This window comes from Cydia splendana, chromosome 2, assembly GCF_910591565.1.
Source record: "Cydia splendana chromosome 2, ilCydSple1.2, whole genome shotgun sequence".
Taxonomy (NCBI): domain Eukaryota; kingdom Metazoa; phylum Arthropoda; class Insecta; order Lepidoptera; family Tortricidae; genus Cydia; species Cydia splendana.
Window position 1 is genome coordinate 31,105,819 of NC_085961.1, and position 14,318 is coordinate 31,120,136.

A 14,318-nucleotide genomic window follows, 5' to 3' on the forward strand; every position below is an offset into this window, starting at 1 on the left:
ACCGAAGAGTCTCGTCCATTATAAGACCTAAATTACGCGACTCGAAAACACGATCTATTTGTTCGCCTGAAATGAAAATTATTGGTTTATGGCTATCTATTTGTATTAATTGGTGTTTGGAACCGAAAAACATAACTTTTGATTTGCTGGGATTTAGAACTAAAGAATTTGAGGAGGACCAAGTTGTTATATTGTTCAAGTCTTCATTTATTTTGGCAACTGCTACAGCAACATTAGTAGGATCACATGGGATGTAGGTTTGGATATCATCAGCGTATAAGTGGAAGTTACTATGTTTTATTACATCACGGACATCAGCTGTATATAAAATAAATAATAGCGGGCCTAAGATCGATCCCTGTGGCACTCCTCTTGATAATATAGATGGTTTAGACTTCAAAATCATACCGCTACTATCTTGAAGTTTGACCATTTGTGTTCGATCAGTAAGATAACTCGAAAACCATTTAATTGTGTCCGGTTCAAAACCATAATATTTCATTTTGGATAACAATAAGTTTGTATTTATGGCATCAAAGGCACGAGAGAAATCAAGCAGTGCCATTATAGTTCCCCTGCCCATATCTTGTGCAGATAGTATATTGTCTACTACATCAAGAAGTGCAGTTGCCGTGCTATGCGATTTACGAAACCCAGATTGTAGAACAGGAAGAACTTGATTTTTTTCAAGAAAAGCAGATAACTGAGTATATACAAGTTGTTCGATTATTTTAGATATACAAGGAAGAATGCTTATTGGTCGCAAATCTTTAAAACTACTTACGTTACTTTTTTTGGGAAGAGGCGTTACTAATGCTATTTTCCAGGCATCGGGAAAGACTGAGGATATTATAGATTTATTTATTATTGCAGTGATAGTACCTAGTGAATGGGGAAGAGTTAAAAGTAGCATATCTAATGAAATACCGTCATCGCCCAGAGCAGAGGATTTAAGTGATCTAATTATTTTTAGTACTGAGATTTCATCTACTGGCTCTAAGCTAAATGATAAGGCATGGTAGCGATTGGATTCAAAGTAAGATTGATATGGCTGAGGAGCTACAGGATTACCTGCAACTTCGAGAAAATGCGAGTTAATAAGATCTGGGTCACGTAAATGAGTAGGAATATCATGGTTTTGAGATTTCTGAGTTACTTTCACGGTGCGTTTAAGATTGTTCCACAGAGATCGAGAATTACTAGCATTACGGTTAATATGTTGATTGAAATATGCCCGTGTTTCATTAAATATAGCTTTGTTAACGCAGCTTTTTAAATCAGTGTAGTATTTTTTATGCTCATCTAGTCCAGATGCCCTAAACCTATTATGAGCCTGATCACGCAGACGCATCATTTCCCTGATCGTATATGTTATCCAAGGATAGCTTCTTTCTCTGATAATAACCTGTTTTTGAGGTGCATATAAGTCAAACAATGATAAAACTATGCTATTAAAAGAATTTACCATATCATTTACAGTTGATAGTGAAATAATGTTGTCCCATGGAATACATTCAAGAGTTTGATTGAATATTAGTGAGTCAATATCTTTTAGTGGTCTTAAAATAATTTTCTGTTGTACAGGTTTACTTTTCTTTATATTTAGTTCACAAGTCAAGAATGCATGATGACTAAGGGTAGGTATATATTCTACTTGAGTATTTAAAACGGCTATGTTGCTACTAATTAAATCTATTAATGTACTGCTATGACTTGTAAAGTGAGTGGGCTCATTTACATGTTGTGTAAGATTGAAATAGGTAAAAAATTGGATGAGTTTAATGCGATTCCTGTCGTTACTTAACAAATTTACATTAAAATCTCCCATTAACATAATATAGTCGTAACTGGAGAACGAGGAAATAGTTTCAGTTAGTGAATCTATAAAAGTATCAATGTCAAACCACGGTGGCCGGTAAGCTGTTCCTATGAGTAAAACTACGCCTTTAATAGATAATTTAAGCCACATTTGTTCAACTGCGGAGCCGGAGGGATGGGCACAGCGCCGCGCAGTAATACCTTTTCTGATGTAGAAGCCGACGCCGCCGCCGCGCTCGCGCACCGATCGCGGCCGGGGGACGTGGCGCAGACTATAGTTCGGCACGACCGGTGCCCGTCCCTCCTCCCCCTCCCTAAGCCAGGTTTCATTTATAGCCATTATGTCTACATTATGCTCTTGAACTGCAACTATAAATTCGTTATGATTAGTCCCTAGAGAGCCTGCATTGAGAAGTCCTAATTTTAAATTTATTTTCTTAGCCATTTATGAATAATATAAAACCGCGATTGTTGGGAATTAAATAAATAAGAGGAGACAGAAGCAGACTCTGTAAGGCAATCATACTACCTTTTTGGTTGAATAGCAAGGCAAGGGAACATAAATATGGCATTATAGTTACATGTAAAATATGACATAAGATATATTTGTATAATACTATAGAACTAAGTAGGTACTTTCCAGTTAAGTTGCAATAAGGCAATTGTGTAGTGTCAATAGGTACAAGTATTATACGGTGTAACATGGAGTGGTCGCAGTACATATTTTTAGTGTCATTATTATTATTACAAGGCACGCGTAAATTAGAATAAGGAATATGATATCTGAACAAATGAATAACAGTATGTATCTCTAAAAGTGCATGACCAAGCACAATCATTACGTTTGGGACAAAGTTAACACTGCTATTAAAGTTTTTTGTGACTAAAATTACGATCACAGACAATATTAGGTATATTAAGACGGATAAACAAATTAAAGTTTTGTATTGCACATTAATGTCAAACCGGCTCAAACAGAAGCAATGCCAAAAATCTTTGTTAGGTCTTCATCACTGCGAATCCTTTGAGCTTGAGTATTCGGTTGTTGCCTGGCGTAGATGCGACCGTCACGGGTCCAAATATACCGCCAGTTAGCGCGTGCCCCTTCGTGTCGTGCTTTATAAAACAACTGGCGGTTCGCACGCGTAAGCCGCTCATTCAAGTAGAACTTGCGAGGTGGTCCGGGTAGGTCGAAGCCCGCAGTGTCCGCGCCGCGCGCACGCCGCGCCGCGCGCAGGAGCTCGTCCCGCAGCGCACGCCGTGCCAGCCGCACCGCCAGCGTCCGCGGTCTGCCGTCACCGCCCCCGTCGCCGTCGCCCGCTACACGCCGCAACCCGACACGCTCTGCACTTACTATATCTCGCACCTCTATCTCTACATTCAACTTTTGTGCTACTAAAACCGCTAGGTGTATCGGATTCTCATTATTTTGTTCTGCGATGCCACTTATTTCTATATCAGTGGACAGCAATTCCTGGCGGCTTAGCACGGTCGCGTTTTTATCCCTTGTCACCATGCCTGTCACGTTCTAACAAGTATGTAAGTGCGAAAGGGACGCGCATAGTGATAGTCGATAAAAATGGAACCGTGCTGAGCCCGCTGGTCTCGTTCGTTAAGTTCCAGTTTTAGACGTCCCACGGTGTCCGTCAATTCTTTGAGATCGCTCGGCTCGCTTGTCAGTGGATCGGGGCGCTCCTCCAAAATCTGAACTCTCTGTTCTAGGGTGCCGATGCGATTTTCTAGCGTATTAACTGCTAGGGAGAGTTTTTCAAAATTTGAGTTAATATTAGTTAGCTCTAAGCGCAGCGCTGCAAATTCCGCCCTAAATAACTGCATCTCTTTAACGAGGCTGCTCTCGTCGTTATTTTTTGTAGGCGAAGGTGTGTTGGAATGAACATCGTTCGCGGGCTTGCTTGTCCTTGCACGTGTACTTACGCTACTGCTATCATGTTGTGCAGCCCGCAGGGCTTGCTCGCAGCATGTGGAGCACTTCCAGCTGGTTCTTTGCTTCGGGTTCATAAGACTCCATCGTGCGTAGGTCACGCTTGCGCATTCAATGTCATACGTGAATTTACAAGCGCAGCAGACTAAGATTTCCTTGCTGGTAGGTGCTTTGTCGCAACGAGCGCACTTCACTGGAGCCATAATGATCTATAATATCAATTAAGTATTCACAAAAGTCCCACTTTTACTCAAAATTTCGAGCGAGCGCTATAGCGCTGTCGCATGATGACGTAGGCTTGTGTCAGTTAGGTGACCTAGAAAAGACGGGAATGGAGTACCAGGCGGAGTATATTATTATACCATGATTATAACCTTATCAATTTTCCTACCCACCCACACCCAGAAACTGTATAGGCATCAAGGTCTTTTAGTAGGTAACTGTAATCATCATCATTATTCTAGCGGTATCCCAGGATTTTACTACGGCTAACTTAGGGGAGCCACTCGGTAACGTAATCCAAGAATTGGCGCTGACACAGCTTTTACCCAATATAGGTACTTACTGACATAACTAGGCCTCATAGCTCATAAGTTCGAGTTACTAATAAGTTTCTTGGTGTAAAAAAATTTGGAACTACCTTTGCGTGACGTAGATGTACCACTCCCCGACTTCATTCTGCCTTATGACGGCCCCGAGCAGGGTGTTACGGCCCGACGTGAAGTGCATCACCGGTGTCTCAGTGCCTGTACAACAATTAAAACACTTTATACCGCAATACAAATCATATCATACATTATTTCGAAACTCAATAAAACACAAAACATGTAGAGCCCCCATACCAATAAGTGATCCCATGTTTTCTACTGTAGTTCGATGCGTAATACCATAAGATTATAAGAAACTGACTGCTTAATGGTGATGAGATAAGTAAAATAAGTCAGTAATTTCAGGTAAGTACCTTGATAGTTTAGTTTGGCGATGGGTATATCTCCATCCACGTCCTCGTCCATGAAGATGAGCTGGATGCCGGAGGTGGCTGACTGGGGGTAGTACTGGTCCATGCACAGGTCCAGCCGGTCCGGCGCTGGCAACAGTGGCCGCGTCGCCCAGTTCATGCCTGGGGGATTATACTTATTTCAGCACTTTTTGAGCTCAATATGTATGTAGCTAGAGCTGTAGTTGCTGTAGTTGCTCTAGCTATATAATGATACTTGCAGTCTCATAACATTATTAATGTCTACTATGCGTACCCCTTTCTTATAGTCCTTTGAGACATTTATGATGATGATTATTACGGCTATTAACAGATTTTACAGTAGGTATCAGTAATGTAAGCTTATATTATAATTATATTATATTAAATAAAGTTATTAAAATAAGTGTAGGTACCTATAATAACTATGTAAAAATAATTACTTACCGTCGAAGTTAAAGGTAGGCCAGTCACTAGGCCGCTCCGGCCGCGGTATGGCTTGCATGTAAGAGCAATCATGGCCTAAAACAAAAAAAAACAAAGAATTTGACAAACGGACACACCTTAAGTAGTGGCGACATCTGTATACTTATCCTTCCTCTGAAATTTGAATTTTTACTAACGCCATTTCGCTCCTTGATTATAAGTTAAATGTGAAGTCTGACCTGCGGTGTTGGCATCTTGTGCTGTGATGAGCGGAGCCGCAGCGAGCAGAACCGCGGCAGTCAACAGGTTAACCGCCATCTTGCATCTTCTTCTTGCTGAAACAGAAAATGGCGAGGTATTTGAAATGATTTGTAAATATGAGCACAACTTCAATAGGCACCTGAGGGTGTAGCAAATGTGACAATGCCCTCGAAGAGTAAACATGTAGCAGAATGACAGATGCGAACGAAAAACTACTCACGTGATCATTTATAAACGTTATTTTTTCCGCTGCTGACTGTACCTACCTACAACAACACTTTATAAGCCCTTACCTACTAATTACATACCTAGTAAAACTGACGTACTTTGGCACTTTGGTTTTTAACCTGGGTTTACCTACGTATTGAGAAAGCGTTTAATGAGTAGGTACTAAAACTTACATTTACCTAATACTTATTAGGTAAATGTAATGTGACGGTGACGGTCCTTTTGTCCGAAAAGGTCTTTGATTTTATAACTTGTTCTTCATTTTCACTGTCATGAATTTACTACAATATTATTGTAATAAAATAGGACTTCATATTTATTTATGTCAACGTTTCGGACGTGTCAATACGCCCATGGTCTCCAAAACACAGCCATCTCCTGCCGCCTTTAAGTAGTATAATAAGTAATACTAAAATGCTCATTATATTTAAGTAAAGTACCGATGCACTCAAACTAATTGCAGTTAACACACTGAGTAAAACTGAAGGTACTATTTATGTAAATAAGTAAAAGTAGACCCCAGAGTCTATAACGCTCATTAATAAAATAAAAGCTATTTTCACCTCAAGGGCGCATATATTAATACTAATTATCTTGACGGTTATCATACTGAATACGTTGTCTGAGTGCGCCGTCGGTGTGGGAGCGGGACAGCACCATATATGCGCATACCACGCATACCTACACTCTATAAAGCTTAAACCAAACGGGAGCTTATGAATATTCGTAATGCTTCAGACACTAAAAATACGATATCTACACTACACTAAGTAAAATGTCGTCATCACACTCATACGGTATTTAGGGTAAGTTAAGAAACATATTAGTTACTACTAAGCACTATTAAGTGCTTTGATGGACACTTTCAAGACAATAATTTCAAGAGAATTAGACAAAACTCCTCTAATTTTTTGTTAGATGTTGATGTGGCCGCAAACTGCATTCAGCGCATCCGTTCCGCATAAAGCAAGGTCCAACGTGACTTAATGCATTTAAGGCGAGTTATGGTCAATGCCGATGCCGCGTGCCGTCGACTTATTTAGGACAATAAGCTTTTATCGAGCCTTATCTTACACCAAGTACACTTAATAGCACCGATATTCAGCAACTTTTTGTAATGCAGAAAAAATGCGTCAGAATCCTAGCCAATATCCACCAACCAAATAGCTGTAGACCTTATTTTAAAAATCTGAAACTTTTAACCCTCCCCTCTCTTTACATTTTAGAAGTATATATACATCTTTTTAAATTTTGCCAAAATGCCAGACGCAAACAGTATTTAGAACTACCGGAGCCGATACTAGAGATCTACAAAAACGGCCTCTATTACAGGGCTATTATAGGACTAAATATACAATAAAATTCCCGCTTATTTAAAAACATCATACAACCAATTTGCAACAAATCTAAAAAGTAAGCTGGTCGAAAAGTGCTACTACAGTATATCTGAGTTTATGGAAGATACCTTGTTATAATTATAAGTATATATGTAAGTAAGAAAACACATTTTAGTTAAAAAATATTAAATTGATTACTCCTAATTGTTACCTACTCTTAATTTACTTTAAGTCATGTTAATGCAGTGTTAATGCTTGTCACATAAAATTTATAATTTGATTTGTTACAAATATTTTTGCGATACCCTACCAGGGTCCATGTGCCTGTATGTTACTATGTAGTTTACTCGTATGTAATATAAATATGTACATTGGATGCAAAATAAATATCTCTATCTCTCTATCTATCTATCTAAAAAAGTTAAAAGAGTTCGGTAGTTTAGGTAGGTATCATTACAACACAACATATTTGTGTCGAAGTCTAGTGAAAGGTCCCACTTTGTCGCGTACCATAAGGACGAGATGTGCTTGTATCTATATACGAATAACCTGTCAAAGCGTCCTTATGGCAAGTGACAAAGTGGGACATTTTGCTCGGAAACGACACATTTAATCACACAACTACACTTCTTCAACTCTACTGTCCTTCCTTGGGCCTCTAACTATCTCCTTACCATATTTACCAAATTTCACCTAAATCGGTTCAGCAGTTTAAGCGTGAAGACTTAACAGACAGACAGACAGACAGAGTTAGTTTCGCATTTATAATTTTAGTAGGGATTACGCTTGATCATGCAGTGTCCACTGACTCAACTATTCTTTCAACAGTAAGCAATCGACGCATCGAAATACAATATTCGAGACGATTCTAGCAAACCCAAAGTCAATGAGTTTGCCATATTTTATGGGAGTTCCTACGAGCACCTTTGGTCTTAGGAATTGGATTGGATTGGATTAGAGGGCCCACCGCGAATACCGAATTTCGCAAATTGCTGACATCTTTCTCTGTCACTCTAATGACGACTTAACTGGAGTAAAACAGAAAGATGCCCGCAGTTTACAAACTTCGGTGTTCACGGTAGGCCCTCTAATATTGTAAATAAAAGCTTTTGTAAAATGCGATCAATATTAAACGGTAGAATCGTCATCCAGCGGCGTTTGACATCACTACGTTAACCGGCGAGGTCACATCACTAGAGAGATGGCGTCCATCTTAGATTGGTTCTGCGCGAGAGCGTTGTCGCATATTATTTTCAGACCTGTACTCTCATATTTGTGATTCCCTAATAAAATATTGTTTAAAGTGGTGCCTGGTGTTTTTACTCTTACAATATACAAACCAAAGAATAATGCAACAATGGGAGGAATACACATTTTTATTATTGTTTCGATGCACTTTATTAATGTGTGAATAATTAATTGCACTTCTAAGTAAAGGGCCTTCGCCCCATAATGGCAGCCAGTATGACTTTTAGGTACCTACCTTAACATTCCAAAAACAACGATCAACTACATTGACTAAAGTCGTAAGGGATTCATATAGGACTGAGGTGCATCAGTTGCAAGCACGTGCTGCTCGCCCTTAAATAGAGTTGGTCAAAGACAACTATTCTTTCTATACTCGAGAAATTGGCACGGGTACCGCCACCGCCGCGCCGCGCCGTGGCCGGCTAGGCTCGTCGTCTCGTCGTTAGCCGCGTAAGTTGGTGACGCCGGTTCGAATCCGGCCTACAACATTCTGAGTGCTTGGTCACTTTTTAATTAGTAGGTTCACGGAAGAAATAACGAGCGCGCCGGTGAGTAGGTTTATGACATATTAAGTCAGTTTATACATTTCCGGATTTTGTTAACGTTTAATTAGATTAGATCATCCGAATGAGACTAATCTCGGACCGGGACAAATGACGTACTCGAAGAGAGGTCTAGGTATACTCGGCAGGGGGCAAGAAAAGGCGGATACGATGGTGATGAACTAGATGCACATGTTTACACGAACTTAAGTAAATACAAGTTACTAATGGTTTACTTACCTCTTATCCACAGCTGGTATTAACTTCACTATATTAGCACCCGACAACTAAATACACTATTTTTATACTTTACCTAATCAAAATGTTATTTTTTTATAAAGCACTAATTCAACGTAAACTAGCACCAGACTGTTACAGAATAAAACAATGAAACTCTTTAGAATAATAAAACAACGTTGTGAAACAGGAAACACTGTGCAAAGGCGATATTGTCATACTGATAGATAGGCATCTTAATGAAACGAATATTTTGCGCGGTGACACTTAGTCTGATAAGATATGATATTGATAATATTATAATTATTGGGTACCGATTAAGAACCAACTATCGCTTTGTTCTCTGAAATTATGAATCTTATGAGGTTTTGATAGACTATGTAATGTATTAACTGAACTGGAGCCCTGTTTGACTTGTCAAATTGTCGGGTCGTAATACGTACATTATTGAAATTAAAACCGTAACGGGCATACCAAATCAAAATTACAATAGAAAAATAAACTTAAAAGGAAGTCTGAGGTCGGACAGTCGGACCATACATACAAATAATACAAAAATACAAAAGACATATCGATATTGGGATTTGGGTGTCGTGATGTAGGGACCTTCTTCAAATGTTGTAAACGCCTTACTATAAGAAAATATATAAGTATGAATTATTTGAAATTTAATTCATAATGAAGTGAATGAGAGGTTGAAAATTTTTGCGCACCGGAATACTTAGGTCTCATAATATTGTCTATGGCACCTGGTTTTTCGTACAGAATATTCCGTGGCCCTAAAGCGTTCGTCCGATCATATCGGACGTCGTCCCAACTCCCATGGAGGATAATACCTGCTAGAGAGTGCCCTAGCTAACCTAAGGCATCAAGTCTTACATTATTTGTACATAAACTTTTTCTTTTGACCAATACAAAAGTCACTTTTGCTACATTTTACAGCACAGAACTTGGCACCCATATACCTTAGATCTATATCAATTATTTTGTCGGCAAGTCAACAACCGCGACACATATTGAATATATTTAACTTGGCTCTTATTTCACATTTATGTTTTTGTTGGGATCGAGTTTAATCGGTACAATCAATACTTACATTAGTAGATAAGTAGGTAAGTGCTGAATATAAAACGAGGAATTTATAAAGCTATCTTATCTGTCGACAATCGGAAGTATATGATTATTATACACTCGATAGGCACAGTCACCTGCAATAATATGTTACTTTTCAAAAGGCCGCAAAAATATGAGACGCGCTCTTATATATGGCTTTACAAATAAGATCGTGCGAGATATTTTTGCGGCCTTCGTTGTGTAACATATTATTGCAGGTGACTGTACCATCGTCCACATTGGTTATTAAACATTCTTAGACCTTACTGCAAAGGTATAAGGTCTATCAAAGGTCAGTGAAAACTGATGTTAACCATCGATACAGGTAACCATTTGAGAACCTTATGTTGATAAAATAAGTTGTACAATTGTACATTGGTTAATTACTGCACTCTGATACTGCCAGCAAAAACAACACTTAAATGTGTCTTTCATTTCTTCAATTTAGGTATACAAATGTTTTATTTTTTGCACAAACAAACCTATTAGGTACCCTATACATATACCTATAACTTGGATATTTGTGCGCCATGTAAATTGTACGACCTATTTAATGTGAAATCAGATTCTAACCGCTAACGATTGATTATTATCGTTAAATGTAACATACTACTGCACAGCGCCATCTAGTTTTGCTGTCAATTTTGCGGTTACAATATTTTGCACTAAGTTTTGTACACGTCTTAGGACATCTCTTTGTATTATATGTAGGGATATTACCTTCAACTCACTTCTAAACTTTAATAACGTAATGAGGTGGTTAAATTAAGTAGGTATCGTGATGTTTAATCGATTGTAATTAAGACTATGTCTAATTAGGCTGTTAATTTCAGACTAATGTCACGCTTGACGTGCAACTGTGTATAAATTATGAATGCGAAACGGCTGTTCTTCTTTTGTCTTCCGTATCACCTTAGCTGTCTCTCAGCTCACTCTAGAATGGACGGCAGTTTAGTACAGTCGCCATCATAATCCTGATAATTATTATATCGGAACGGCCAATGTACATCCCAAGTAACACACAAGCAGGATAATAGAGTAAAATTATCATCTTATTCAAATTAAGATTGCATAAATTTTATGTATAAGCGAAAATATGTTGGCCTAGTGGGGCTTTTATACCAATAAATGCTGAAAAAATTTTGCATAGTATCGGTTTTGCATATTAAAGCTGAATAATAATTATTTCTTACACAGTTAGTCAGACATTATTCAGCTTAAAGCATTTGTGGTTACTAAAAGCTGCATAATAGCAGGATTAGCAGCAATTAGCTATATATATTCTGTGTTGTGAGATATTAAGCAGACAATATCAAGAAAATGTGACAGTGGCTACTAAATGCTGAAAAGAAGCGTCGGTGGAGACTTTCAACTGTATATAAAAGCGGTTGCAGTTTCTGTTGTAATGCTAGTTTTTGAATAAAGGTGGACGCTATTACTGGAAGCTGTAATGAAATCCACATCTTATTTGTTATTCAGTAGCTGCATATATGGGTTAATTATGGCTTTTATAGACATAACGTCTGAATAATAAATATTAAACAACACTTATACTTAAGTTATAGCAATTTTAGTACACATGTACTATGTACTATCTTTTCTTGCTATAAGCTGCAAAATGAACGCAATGAGAAGCGCTATTCAAAGTATTCAAACTACTGCTTAGTATCAACAAGAGCGCGGTGGAGAGGGTTCCGTAGCTTTATACAAGGTCAACGGTGCTACTTGAGCCTGATTAGCTTGAGCTTGAGCTTGTTTTATTTTATTTTGAACGCATCTTGCGTATTTATTCTTTAATCCAATCATTATTAAAAAAATCTAAGTTTAGTTTTCTTAACAATTCTCTTCGATTGGTTATTTTACACAAGATGCATTGTCGTTTTAATGACGTAAAACAATTGCTAGCTACCATCGTAAACACTGTTAACTGACCATTTGCATACCTTACTGCAACGAGATAAAGTTTACCAATGGCCATTTAAGGTTGTTGCTAGTTGGCAAACTAGGTGTCAAATGCTAGTTATTGATATTGTTGCATTAAAAACTTGTAGACTGGACTGGGTATGTAAAAAATAAAATAATCACCCCCATTAAAATATAGCGAAATCGATTCTCCTGTCGATTTTGAACAGACTGTTTTTAGGTTTCAAGTGGGTCTACTCAAACCCATTCCACACTATAGTCGAATCGTACTCATACCTAAACAATACTGCCCATACCAAACTATACTTGTACTCATACCCGTGATACCCGCTACTAATATATCCGCACCTTCGCACCTATACCATATTCATATTCATACCATACTCGTAACCATACCATACTCATACTATACACATCTTCGTACTCACGTCGTACATCTTTGCGTGTACCTTTACCTACTACATATTTGTCGGAACTGATAACGGAAAAAATATCTGTGTAATCTGCCGTGCCCCCAGATTTATCATATAACTTAAATATTATATCGCTTTTATAATATTAGTAGGAAGTAGGATTGAATATTACCCGTGTTACATACTTATAATGTTTCTCATCAAACTAGTGAGGATCTATGTGGTTTTTACTATTTGAGTATAGAACCCTAATAGGCTTTAAGATTGAGAAAACAATGACTATTATACTGATGTTATTCAAAACTTGTTGTTCTAAAACCATTATTATCTAACATGTAGCTTAGTAACGCGAATAATGTGAGTGCTTATTCAGAAATTTTGCACAATAATAGCTGTGGCAGCAGCTTATATTCAGCACAGTCGGACGCCATTACGGTTGCTCATATTCTAACCTCTACAATTATATAGGAATTGAAAATGAACTGAAAAACCCATTTTTTGCACCACGAGTGTTAAAAATGGGAACTAAAAACTGTCAAAGCGGCGGCTAATGACTCGCTGTATTACATTACGGCTAGCCGTGTTGAAGAACGTATGGCGCCGAATACATTCCGGCGGATTCTCATTCAATCCGGCTAATCGTCGAACCGCCACATTTCAAAACGCCCCTGTTTTTGAAAACGGCTAGCCATAATGTAATACGGCGGATTATACGATCTGACTACGACATAAACATCAAATAATATATGGGTGATGTCTTCCTTATTTTGTAAGTATTCACTTCAGAAACTACACTTTGACACGAGTTCACAAATTAAAATGGAAGACAAATCATTGATTTAACACAAATATCTGAATATATTTTCTATAAAAATGCACTTTTGAACCAAAAGCTTCATAACGTGTGAATAACTGATTCATTGTGTACAAAGTTGGATAACTTTGGTTTAAAAGCGGTATAGAAGCTTTTGACAGCCTCTATACAAGTGTTATTCAGCGATTCAATGTGTAGGCACACACTTATACAGCTTAAAGGATGCAGCTTCCATAGTGGCCTTTAAGCTAAAACTACGTAGGTGGCTCCTTGACCACACGTTTTATTCATTGGATGAGTTTTACGAGCTTCCTAGTCAATGAATTTAATAGTAATAATTTAAATTGTATGAATGTTATGATATTAATAACATAATTTATGCACCTAACTATTGTATATTATGATTCATAATTTATAAAAATACCAAATGTATTCCCTAGACCTAAGCCTGACCTGTAACTTGGTGTTATAAATAAATTATTTGTATTTGTATTTATTTTGTATTTGTATTACATTACTGTTATTCAGTTGTAAGCTGCCCACCACTGCCCACTTTGTGCCCAAACCTTCTGTATAACGTAAGTAACAGCGCTGTTACCGACGATATACAGCTTCCTTATTCAGCTTACAGTACGGCATGCTCTGTTATTCAAACAATATTCAGCTACTTTTGTGTTACTTGGGATGTACTCGATAATATCTGAGCATGCATATTGCATATTAAACGTCTTAATTAGACGCTTTGTTCAAATATTTGTGAACACTTTGGCTGCTGCTATTATACGTACACTTGTCTTATGGCGACTGTACCAACAGTAACACTGACCATAGTTAGATCGTATTACGAGGCAGTAAGGCTCAAGATCGGTGAGTGAACAGTAAGGCAGGGCTCGTAGTTCTCTGTGGGCTATATTTAGGTATATGTCTTCCGCACCATGATGTTGGGCTGCGGCCAATTTTTATAACAGATACCAATATGACAGCACAGGGGCGGACTCGGAACAAATAATCAAATTGGATTTTTTTAAATTTTTTGAGTA

The 14,318-nt window shown here is 37.9% G+C and overlaps 1 protein-coding gene across 1 annotated transcript in view; it reads right to left on the reverse strand.

The window, feature by feature from the left end:
* The window catches only part of LOC134806155 (cadherin-23-like), a 68,033-nt gene extending 58,843 nt beyond the window's left edge, over positions 1-9,190 (reverse strand). The window contains exons 1-5 of the mRNA XM_063779441.1: positions 9,019-9,190; positions 5,402-5,497; positions 5,184-5,258; positions 4,722-4,880; positions 4,401-4,506 (exon numbers count right to left, since the gene is read on the reverse strand). Of these exons, the coding sequence (XP_063635511.1) occupies positions 4,401-4,506; positions 4,722-4,880; positions 5,184-5,258; positions 5,402-5,480 (419 nt within the window). The 5' untranslated portion in view covers positions 5,481-5,497; positions 9,019-9,190. The remainder of the gene's footprint in view (positions 1-4,400; positions 4,507-4,721; positions 4,881-5,183; positions 5,259-5,401; positions 5,498-9,018) is intronic.
* Between the last annotated feature and the right edge of the window lie 5,128 nt (positions 9,191-14,318).